Source organism: Arachis ipaensis, chromosome B7 (assembly GCF_059453495.1).
Source record: "Arachis ipaensis isolate K30076 ecotype BB chromosome B7, ASM5945349v1, whole genome shotgun sequence".
NCBI lineage: Eukaryota > Viridiplantae > Streptophyta > Magnoliopsida > Fabales > Fabaceae > Arachis > Arachis ipaensis.
In genome coordinates, this window is record NC_142442.1 from 33,356,126 (window position 1) to 33,368,416 (window position 12,291).

Sequence of the window (12,291 nt, forward strand, 5' to 3'; positions counted from 1 at the left end):
CCTTAACGACCCATAGTTAACAATATCACTAGTGGACCAGAAAACAATAAGATCATCATTTTAGTAAATAATGTGAAGAATATAACTCTAAATACTTGGTTACAGAGAGACATGCTTAGCACTATTAGTACTTACCTCGGTCCAAAATTACTATTATAGAAATGGAAAATGAACAAACAATGTAATGCTAGTAGTATTACTGAAAGTTTTTCAGAAAATTATAGTAATGTAACAAGTTCAATACACTCTTATAGTAGTAACAATGTAAAGTGTAAGATTATATAACATAACAGGTTCACTACACTAACCCTTTGATTCTTCAACCACACTTGCAATTAGTCAAAGAATTGGGATCAAGATAGAAGAATGGGGAGAGACGATAAATTAGTTAATTGTTAGTATCATATATAATTTGGTATGGTTGATTCTTTATGTAATGTAGTAGTATTAGTATAGTCTAATTTCTAATGCTCATCAGTATTGCTCTTTCGATTTCTGATTTAATTTTATTAATTTTTTTAATTTTTTTAATTGAGGGTTTGGTACATTTCAAATATGATTTTCCTGCTTAGTTGAATTCTCTTTTTTTTTCAAATATTAAACTTTGATATTTAAGACAAATTGTAAAACTTTGAATTTGGTTAGTTTAGAAATTACTAAATTTAAATATTTTAAATTATATATTGAATTTTTAAACAATTTTTTTAAAAAAATTAAAATTTAGGTTTACCGTTGGTTAAATTCACCGGTAACTATTAATTTAATTATTTATAATAAATAATATATTACCGTCGGATTTATCGGGAGAAAAATCCGACGGTAACAAGTTCCAGAATTTCGGAATTAAAAGTTTATATCCATCGCTAAGTCCGCCGATAATTAGAGGCGGACGAAAAAATTCGCCAATAAATAATTACCGGCGAGGTTTATACCGTCAAATTTATTCTGCCGATAAATCCGACAGTATCCGACGATTTTTTTGTAGTGAAAAATGATTTATAGTGACGGTTTTATTTGACAAGAATTTTTTTTACAATGCATTGACTAGACTCTTGAGGTATATATGGTTTACTGAAATTAACTTGGGAATTAATCCTCCTCCTCTTTTTTATTTTTTTTAGTTCACATTTGGCTTGAGTAGGTGCAGTAAATAATTGAAGGATATCCTTGAATCTGACCCTTTAAGATAAGGTTTAATGATTTTATTAACAGATGATGTACTGGCTGCTATTTGTTGGTTTCTTAATTGAAAGGCTTATTAAGATTTATGCCATTTGTTAGAGAGCTTCTAGTAGGACTTCTAGATACAAATATCTAGCTTTATCTTTTAATCTTTGGTGGTTAATGTTGTTCTCTTGTTATAGTTGCTTGACCTAACAATATTTTGTTGTCTCTGTCTAACATCTTTTTTTAGGCTTCTTTGTTATGTATTACTCGTGTTAGCGTTTTAGGAATCAAGCATTCTGTTAATATATATATACATGTCTGCTCTTGTACTCATATCTTTCAGGAATCAAGCGTTTTAGGCTTCTTTGTTATTTTACTCTTGATGTAAGTATTTTTGCTTTGAAAAGCATTTATTGTCTTCCGGTGAGTAAATGATAATCTTAAACTTGTTGGTTTTGTTTTTAAGTTTGAATTGTTCCTAATATTAATGTGATTAGTGATTATTGAACTTTAAGTGCCTTACTCTAAAATGCATTATTCTACTACATTGGCCTAATTTCATTTTTCATTGTTATTGATGTACAAATAACTCAATGGTAGAAATAGAATGAGAGATTTAATTGGCCGGATTTCATTTTTCAATGCTAAAGCAGTAAAAGAAAAATACTGAATACCATCGAATTTAGTGTTAAATTTATTGGCGGATTTGACAATAAATTCGTCAGATAAAAAAGTTACCATTAAATTCCATTTTTCGATGGTAAATTTACTAGTAATATTTAGAGGTAAAAAACATTAACTGGCACGATTATTACCGTCGGAATTACTGGCGAATTTATTCGCCGGTAAAGCTCAATTAATGAAATGCTGCATTTTGGTCACGTGCAATGCATTATCGTTGGATTTATCCGCCGATAAATCCGACGGTAATTTTGCCCTAAATTTAAATCGTGTGCCCTCTCCCCTCATTTCGAAAGACCCACACTTTTTCTAAACTGCTTCTCTCTCTCTCTCTCTCTCTCTCTCCTCAAATCACCTCTGGCAACCCCTTCTGCCAGCACCAGCACCACCAACAGCCTCCAAAGGACCTACTCTTCAGTCTCACTCTTCACAGCGCCGAAACACTCCACTCCCACTCTTCTAGCACTGAATCTCCTCTCACTCTCTCAGCCTCTCACAACGACGTAGCTCCTCCCTCTTCTCCACCGTCGACACCGCCACATAGCACCCTGACTCGCGTCCCGCGGAAGCGTGGCCCTTTCTTCTGATCTCCTTCCCCATCCTCGAAGTGCTTCTCTCTCCATCCTCCACCACGGCGCCACGTACCAGCAGCTGCTGTTGTCCTTCACGCACCAACAGTCACCGTCGTCCTCCACGCACAGCAGCAACACACTAGACGATATCCGATTTAGGGTTTTTTAATTCTGTTTTGATTTAGAGTTTTTTTAATCTATTTTGATTTAGGAGTTTTTTTAATTCTATTTTGATGATTTTGTATTTGAAATTTTGTTTATGATTTTGAATTCTATTTTGATGATTTTGTGTTTGAAATTATGTGTTTATTGTTCTAATTTTAATTCTATTTTTATGATTTTGTTTCAATAATTCTGTTTTTATTTTAGTTTTTTTTTTTAAATTCTATTTTGATTTAAATTTTTTTAATTCTGTTTTGATTTATGTTTTTTAAATTTTATTTTGATGATTTTGTATTTGAAATTTTGTTTATGATTCTAATTTTGAATTATGTATGTTTTGATAATTTTGTGTTTCAAATTCAGTGTTTAATATTCTAATTTTAATTCTATTTTTATGATTTTGTTTTAAATTCTGAGATAATTATACAGCTTGATATTAGTTCAAGTGATAACATTGGCGACACAGAAGCTAAGGAGCAATATGACCTAGTGTTGCTCATCCGAATGAATCTGCAAGTGTAAGATTTTCAACTGCATTGTTCTGGTTTCTGTTCTGGTGTTGTTTGAGTTAATTATTTTCTGAGTTAATTGTTGACTTATTGTTTGTTGTTAATTTTTTTAAGTTTATTATTATTTGAGTTAATTATTTTCTGAATTAATTAGTGTCATATTTTTTGATTTATTAGTTTAGAAATTATCGAATTTAAATATTATATATTAAATTTTTAACATTTTTTTAAAATTTAAAATTTAAGTTACTGTTAAATTTATTATCAGTTAAATCTGTCAATAGTTATTAATTTAATTATTAATTAATAATATATTACCGTTGGATTTATTAAAAAAAATCCGACGATAAAAATTACTAACAAAAATTTTTTGACAATAATTAGCAGTGGACAAAAAATTTTACTAGTAAATAATTAATTATTGGCAAAGTTTATATCGTCAAATTTATTCTGACGATAATAAATATATTATCGACAATTTTTTTTTGATAAATCCGTCAATAAATTTGACGGTATCCAATAAATTTCTTACAGTGAAGATTATTTGTAAGAAATGAAGCTTTGTGTGGAAATGAAACTGGCTGCGGTAGTGTCCTAGTATTAAATGTAAAAGTACTTTACCTAGTGTTCTAGTGTTTTAAAACAGATAGCTTGCTTTATTATTCCATTTATCGGTCAATTTGAAAATCTCATCATGTGGATTATTATTCCTAAGATTATTGATTTACACTATATACGACTGAGCCTAATTATAATATTTTTTAAAATTACATTATATATGACAATTTATTCTTTAACAACCATTCTAATATAATGTTGGTATATAATTATATATAAGTGAAGCCAACGCTAGTGTCTCTTTTTAATATTTTGTTTATTGTCTCAGGTTGTTGTACCTAAAAATAGGAGGTACCTTCTTAAGATGTAATTATCTATATACGGTAGTGAATAAATCTTGCTTCATTTAATTTCTCTCAAGTATTTTATATTTTTTGGGTTTGATCTTTTCTTAGTCCTATATCCATGTATTATTAATTAGTGATAGTGTATTAATTAACAAATGATATTTATATCATATTTTATATTTATCTTTTTCTTTTCAATCTGGTGACAAATAATGTGAATGTGAATATTACTAAAATATATATATATTTTTTTGTGAGCAGTGGGACATGATGTAAAGAATTTTATTTTAGGATAAATATTACGATCAGTCATATATATCCTAGTTATCTAATTGTAATGTCTTGATTTTTTTTGTTACGAGACTTTACTGTATTATCTGTAGTTGATAATAGGATAAGTATTGTTTTGGTCCCTAACGTTGAGGGTTAGAATCGAAATCGTCCCTGATGTAATTTTTGACTTAAAATCGTCCATAATGTTACATTTCATTTTAAAAGCGTCCTTTCTAATAAAATTTTTTAATTTATTCCTAAACTACCTCTACTATATTAAAAAAAATTATAAAAATTAAAAAAAAAAAAAACACGTGGGGAGGGAGGAAAAGGGTATACGAAGAGAGAGGGGGAGGGAAAGGGGGAAGGGGGAAGGGGGAAGGGGGAAAGGGAAGGGGGGAGGGGACGGTGACGGTAGCTCTGTGGTGGTGGTGATGGAGGAGAGGGGAGGGGAAGTGGAAGAAGCCAGAGAAGAAGAGGAAGGGGACGCGGGTTCGGGGTGGGGAGAAGGGGAAAGGACGCGGGGTGGGGGAGAGGGGAGGGGGAGGGGGAGGGGGACGGCGGCCGCCTCGCAACCTCGCCGCCTCTGCCTCGTCCCCTCGCCGCCTCTGTCTCGCCGCCTCTGCCTCGCCGCCTCCGCCTCGCTACCTCCGCCTCACAACCTCGTCACCTGTTTTTTTGCTTCTGCTTTCTTGCTTTCTGTTTCCTGCTTTTTTGCTTCTGCTTTCTTGTTTTCTGTTTCTGCTTCTTAGTTTGGTGTTGTTGCTGTTGTTTGGTGTTGGTGGTTGGTGTTGGTGGTGGTGTTTGTGTTAGTGTTGGTGGTGGTGGTGGTGGTGGTGGTTGTGGTGGTGGTGGTGTTGGTGTTGGTGTTGGTGTTGGTGTTGGTGGTGTTGGTGTTGGTGGTGGTGGTGGTGGAGGAGATAATTGTGTTGGTTGTGGTGAGGGTATTTTTGTCCAAAAAAAATTAAAAGGACGATTTTAATACGAAAAAAAAACATTAAGGATGATTTTAAATCCAAAATTACAATGGAGACGGTTTCGATTCGGACCCTCAACGTCAGGATCAAAACAATACTTATCCCTTGATAATATAATATGTTTTGATTTGTGTGGTTTTAAACTAAAAATATATTTAGTATATAATGTAAATTTTATTGTTTGGTTGATTTGAATTTATTTGTCTTTTTTAGACTTATATATTTTGTGATGCATCAGGTAAATTATTGAAAACGAATTTCATATATTATGTATAAATCGTAGATTATTAGACAAAACCATGACCATATAGAATACTAAAATTGTGATCATAGTTAAGGGTGAATGTGAACATTGTTTGGATTTTCAAAAATCAAACTGTATCCACTTTTAAATCAGTTTTGTGGTTCAAAAAACTAAATTGAAACCAGATTAAAAAAAATCGATTCTAAGATTTGAAAAAATAAAAACTGATTTCAAACCGATTTTAATATTTGAATTTAATTTTATATATAAATCGGTCTTAAATTCGATTTTTTAATATCCAAATTTAAATTTTTTTTTTTAAAATCCAGTTTTAAAATCAAATTTTTTAACTTCAAAAATCAGATTTTTTAATCAAAAATCCAATTTTAAAACCAATTTTTAAAAATCTAATTTCTAAATTATATTTTTTAACCAAAAATTCAATTTTAAAATCAATATTTAGAAATCTAATTTTTAAACCATAATTTTTTTAAAGTAAATCTTATAACCAAATCTTATAAGCAATTTTGGTCTGTCAGATCCAAATATGTCTCTTTAAAAAATGTCAAGATTTTCAAAAGCAACATATATAAGTATATAACGAGGAATAGAAACAGACTAAGAAGATAAAAATGAATCTGCAATATATAGAGATTTGAATTTACATATTCAATATCAACAATGAATTGCACTCTAATGTGAATACATTCAAGGTCAAAATCCGATGGAAACTTGTTTCATTCATTGAAATAATACATGAGAAGTTCAAACTCACTAATCATAATTCACATTCAACTAAAGTTCCAAATTTCAAATTTTATTCTATTCTTCATGCATAGAGCAACCAACAAAGAGAACCCACCACCATTACCACCACAGGACCTTGTTGATGAAGAACATGAGCTCCGCCCTCCATCACTACTCTCCTCTGCCCACTGCAACAATCCTGAACTTGACATCGGCGACAGCGATGGCAGCACCGACGGTGCCCCCACCGTAGTGCTTCCGGTGAAGCTCTTCCTCATCAATCTTTTCTCAGGACCCACCATTTCAAGCCATACAGCACCATTACCAACTTGAAACACAAATGCACCATGGAGATGTTTATTCCCATTTCCACCATTGCTATTATTAACCATCCAACGCAGCACATCCCAATAGAAATCAACTTCTACCCCATCAATGAAGATCTTCTCATTCGCTCTGAACTTCCATGCAAGCCTCTTCACAACCAAGCAAACTTCACCGTCCACTTTCACTCTTAACACCCCTCCATTATTGATGTACTCAATCTCTATATCATGTTTAGAACCCAAGAACACACTCCTTGGCACATAACTCATTGTTCCAAACACATGCTCTCTTCTGGAAAGCAGAACCTGATCACAGGGTGCTTGTTGATTCTGAATGAGATCACCAAGAAAGAATTCAAGCCTTCCATTGCACCATATTTTATCTCTAGTTTACAATCTTTCCATATCATTTATCTCTAGTTTGTTTCAAAGTGCATTGCATTCTAGATTTATAGAATTCATCAAGAGGCAGAAATCAATATGCATTTTCTAGTTTCACAAATCAAGTTCATATTCAGTAATTATCAACTAATTGTAAAGCAATTATCAACTAATTAAAAAAATTAAGTACGAAAGAAGCACGAGCAGAGGCGAATGAAAAGGAAAAAAACCAGAAGCTCGCACCTGTGACGGCGAGTAGGCGACGGTGAAACCAAACGATGACGACGGCGAACGAGAAAGGAGAAGACCAAAGACAAAAGAAGAGAAACAAATGTGAGGCCATTGAACGGTTGAAGGAAACAACACGGTGCCGGTGCCAGTTACCTGCTCCAGTGCCGGCTGCGGCGGAGTGATAAACTCCAATTTTGTGGTTTATCTTGTGTTGAATTTAGTAGATTTTATCAACTTTTATCATATTTATTCAATGAAATAGCATGGTTTTGTGAATTTCTCCTAAATTGTGCTTAAGAGTGAAAACATGCTTTTTAGATCTTTAATTTGCTAAATTTAACTCTCTTTAATTCCATTCGATGCCTTGATGTGTTTGTTTAGTGATTTCAGGCTTAGAAGGCAAAAATTGGATTGAAGAAATAAAGAAAAAGCATGCAAAGTGGAGAATTCATGAAAAAATAAGGATTTGGAGAATTCATGGTTACGCACATGCGTGCCTCACGCATACGCGTGAAGAAGGAGTTCGCCAGGCCACGCGTACGCGTGACACTCGTCACGTGACTTCATTAAAGAAAACGTGACTGGCAATTTCTGAGTTGCATCAGGCCCAAATCCAACTCATTTCTGAAGCTATTAGAGGCAAAATTCAAGATGGAACAAGGGGGAGAGCAATTAGATTAGTGTAGAAACATGTCTTAGGGTAGTTTTCTAGAGAGAAAAGTCCCCTCTTCTCTCTAGAATTAGGGTTTTTAGTTTACTTTTCTTTTTAATTTCAAATTTTAATTCTTGTTTTAGTGTAGTTTCATTTATATTTTCATGCTCTATTGTCTTAATTCTCTTAGTTTCTCTTGTTAATTTCTCATTTATATCATCTTATGAACACTCTTATTGATTTTTATTTCCTTTAATGCAATTGGTGTCTTTTTATATTTCTTATTGTTTATTTGAGTTATTGTTGTTATTTTCTTATATTTGGTAGTAGTAGATTTTGGTATTCATGCAATTTTATATGTTTTCCCTTTTATGCACACCAAGTATTCGATAAAATACTTGACTTAATTTTAGAGTAGATTTTGTGCATTCTTAGCTTGGAAAGAGAAATTAGGCAATCTTGAGTCATTAATACCCAATTTATACTAGTGATCTAGGGTTGTTAGTTAATCTTATTTCTATTGACATTACTTATGGATTAGGGTTAACTAGGCATATTTGACTTTCTTCCGATGTGAAGATAACGTAATAGGCTTAACTCTTCTTAATTATTGCATTATTATTAATGACTAGGATGAAAACCTTTATTATCAATCTTTGCCATGAATGCTTCTTTATTGTTTGTTATCTTTAGTTGTTTAATTTATTTTCTTATCATTTAAATTCTTGCATTTTAATTTCTTGCCCTTTTATCAACCCACCCCGTGAAACTCATAACCAATAATTGAGCACCCGATTGCAATTCCTTGAGAGACGACCCGAGGTTTAAATACTCTCGGTTTTTATTGGGTTTGTACTTGTGATAAACAAATTAAACTTTGATTGAAGGTTGTTTGTTGGTTTGGATCTATATTTCGACAAGATTATTTTTGTGAAAATTCTTAACCGACATTTATCCTCTATCAAGTTTTTGGCGCCGTTGCCGGAAAATTATAATATGTGCTTGTTATTGGTTATTGTCCATATGTGAATATTGTGAATATGTTTGCTTTTTGTTAGTTTTTGCTAGTTGTAGGAGTTTATTTTCTTTATCTATTATTATTATTTGTTTTTATTTTCTCTTGCTACCATGAATTCTCATTCCTTTGGCTACGAGTTTGGTTCAAACTATGTTGTAGAAAATAGAAATGAAAACTTCAATGAGAGGTTGCATCAAGGATTTGAAAATCAAAGGTGGGAGGAGCTTCAATCTTATAGACACTATACTTAGCAACAACCTCCTCCGGTTTCTTATGGGTATAATCCAACTCCTAATGTATACCAATCTAATGGATGTGGTGAACCTCATTATGGTTGTCAACCATAACCACCATATACGTATAACCCCCCTCCTCAACATAGCTTTCAACCACCATACTCACAAGTCCCATAACACCAAACACCTCCATATGATCCTAACCCATATCCACCATACCAACAATCATATGAGCCATATGAACCATACATAGAACCACCCCAATTCCAACATCAATACTCCCAAGAACCACCACCTCCATATACACCGTCTCCATACCTTTACCAAGATGAACCATCTTCCAATTATGAACCCTTTCTCCCAAACAATGAACCCTCTTTCTCACCATCACTTTCAGTGAATGAAGCTTTCCAACTCTTTATGCAAGAACAAAGAGGTCTTTACTCTCTCTCTCTAAAAGTAAGAAGAAGATCAAAAGGAGCTAAAGGAGTTGGAAATCATGGTGGCTACCATGACGGAAGCCGTTAACTGCATAGCCTCCTACCTACACTCATGCGATTACAGCACTGCCATTGACGAATGTGGAGGATTAACCAAAGAGTGTAGTGAGGGAATGAACTTGGAGCTTCAATGTGAAGAAGAGGAATTGAAGCAAGAATCAAAACAAGAGGAAAAAGTTGAGATAATTGAGCCAGAAGGAGCGGTTGAAGAATTAGGAGAGGGTGATCAAGAAATAGATTCAATCATCGATGAGTTCTTGTCCACACTAACTAGTCACCTCGATGATCTTATTGAACTTTCTTTCATTGAGCATGAAAGCAAAGTTGAGGAGGAATGGCACAGCCTCCAAGACACATTTTGAGTAATGAAGAAGTGGAAGAAGTTATCAAGCAAGAGGAGAAAAGTGAAAAGGCTTGTCAAGAGGTGGATGTGATAAAAAAAGAGCACAAGGGAGTGGAGCTCACATTGCCAAAGTTGTTGGAGACCTCTCTTCCTAAGTCACCGCCATTCTTTACACCATCTAAGTGGGTAAAATTCATATCCCTTAGCTTTCTTATTCCACTTGATATGGTTTGCTTGAGACAGATGGTTAACTTAGGAATATTTGTGAATTGAAGAGTAAAAGAGAGTTACGTGGTGGTTAGCAGAATAATGTTAGGCTCATTAAGGTTGAAGCCTCAATGTCTAAGTGCAAGGGGCGGTATAGAACTCAATTGATAGGATCTAGGAAGATGCTTTGGTGTTTATTTGAGAATTCGGATCACTTGCCACCCAATTGGAATTGTCATGATCAACTTGAAGACGGGTGTGAAAATAAGATATGGGATCCTGGATTACAATATGAATACCAACTTTGGAAGTTCATATCTTGTGAAGGACTCCATCAAGACTTGGTGCAATCAATTGAGAATCTTGGAGCAATATGAAAGTCCAAGCATTGGTGGAAGTTTATGGATGAATACAAGCATAAGCCACCATAACAAGGAGCTCACCAATTGTCCAACTTAAGGACAATAAATAAAAGTGTTAGGTGGGAGACACCCCACTATGGTAAACTCTTTCCATTCTCTTATGTATATAGTTGATGAATGAATTGAGTTGCCCTTATTAGGTACTTTCTTGCCTTGATATCATTCTTGTATATATTGCCATTAGATGTTAGTTTTTTCATTTTTTGGTTGGATTTATGCTTTAACTTGTAGGTTAGTTATTTTGAATTGCATCTTTGTTTGAATTAAAATTTTGTTTGAATTGCATAGTAGAGTATTTGAAAAATTTTTCAAAAAGAGTATTAGATTTGAATTTTGGTTGGTTTTTAGAAATGTAAATAGTGGGTGAAAGTGCCCAGTTTCTATTTTATGCTTTTTCAAAAAAAAAAGGGGTTCATCATGCATACGCTTGTCCCACGCGTACGCATGACTCCCTATTCTGGACGAAAAAGGAACCATGCCAGGATCGTGCGGGCACTGTGCCATCGCACGACCCTGACAGTGAGTTGTGCCAAAGGTGTGCAGGAACTGTGCGTCTAGCACAAATTCTTCCCATGCGTACGCGTGACTCACACGTACACGTCACCTTCTTTTTCCCTTGGTCCCGCGTACGCGTGCCATGTATGCGTCACCCTCCATATCTGCCATTCAAGCGTACGCATGACCCCCTGCCCTGTTTCACACACTTCTTTTCTTCTCTTCTCTCTATTTCTTTTCTTCTTTTCTCTTCTCTTCTCTTCTTTCCTTCCTTCAACCATCATCCATCACCACTATTTATCATTCACCTTCATCTTCTTTAGTTAGTTAGTTAGTTAGTATGTTAGTTAGTTTAATTTTCTGTTTAATTTTTTGTTTTATGTGATTAGTGTTGGATTATTAATTTTGTTTGTTGTTTATTGTTGTTGATTACTGACTTGATTCTATTTTAGTATTTTTTGTTGTTATTATGCATTGTTGGATTTCTTTGTTGAGGGTATACTTTGTTGCTTGGTATTGAATTCTTCATGCTTAAGTGTGTGCATACCAAGTACTTATAAATTTTCTTTTAAGTATTCTAAATCTTTTGAATTGCATGTTTTGGCCACCATGTGATTTGAATTCTTTACTTTGACTTGGCAATTTCTTGATGGATGTTGTGTATTTATCTTAATGCATTGTGTTGCTTAATCATATGCATCCATATGTCATGCTTATGCCTTAATGATATGTTGACCTTTAATTGTCTAACTATGTGCTCTACACCTACTTGAAACTAGTCATTTTGGCATAATACTTCATTTGTGAAATTGGATTGTAAGCTCACCTAGGGGAATCTTTTTGAAATTCTCAAGCTATATGGACCATGCTTGCTATGTGATTGATTTTACCTTATATCTCCTTTTTTCCTAAATTTCATAGCAACTATGTGTCCCGCTTTAGGTCAATTGGGTTATCCGAACAAAAATTCAAAGTGTGTCACTGATTGATGTGTGAGTTCCATACTTTTTTTGGTCCATTAAATTCTCTTGCACATCAATCAATGTCCGTTCATTATCCATTTCACAATTGCTTGATTATTTGCTTGAGTGCTTTCATGCTTCTTTATTGCTTATTTGTTTATCTCATCCTACAAATTTTCTTTAAAGCATTTCAAGCACACTAGAATGAGTGAAGTGCATGCTTCTTTTGTGTAATTGTGACATAGTCTTTCATGCTAGTGTGTGTGTTCTAAACTGCGTGC

At 33.8% G+C, this 12,291-nt stretch overlaps 1 protein-coding gene across 1 annotated transcript; it reads right to left on the reverse strand.

Annotated features, from left to right (window-relative positions):
* Positions 1-6,281: 6,281 nt before the first annotated feature.
* Positions 6,282-9,199, reverse strand: LOC107607136 (uncharacterized). The gene is made up of 4 exons (XM_016309116.1): positions 9,170-9,199; positions 7,188-7,343; positions 7,063-7,091; positions 6,282-6,948 (listed from the first exon to the last, which is right to left on the reverse strand). The coding sequence occupies exons 1-4, from the start codon at positions 9,197-9,199 to the stop codon at positions 6,282-6,284; spliced, it is 882 nt and encodes a 293-aa protein (XP_016164602.1).
* Positions 9,200-12,291: the final 3,092 nt, after the last annotated feature.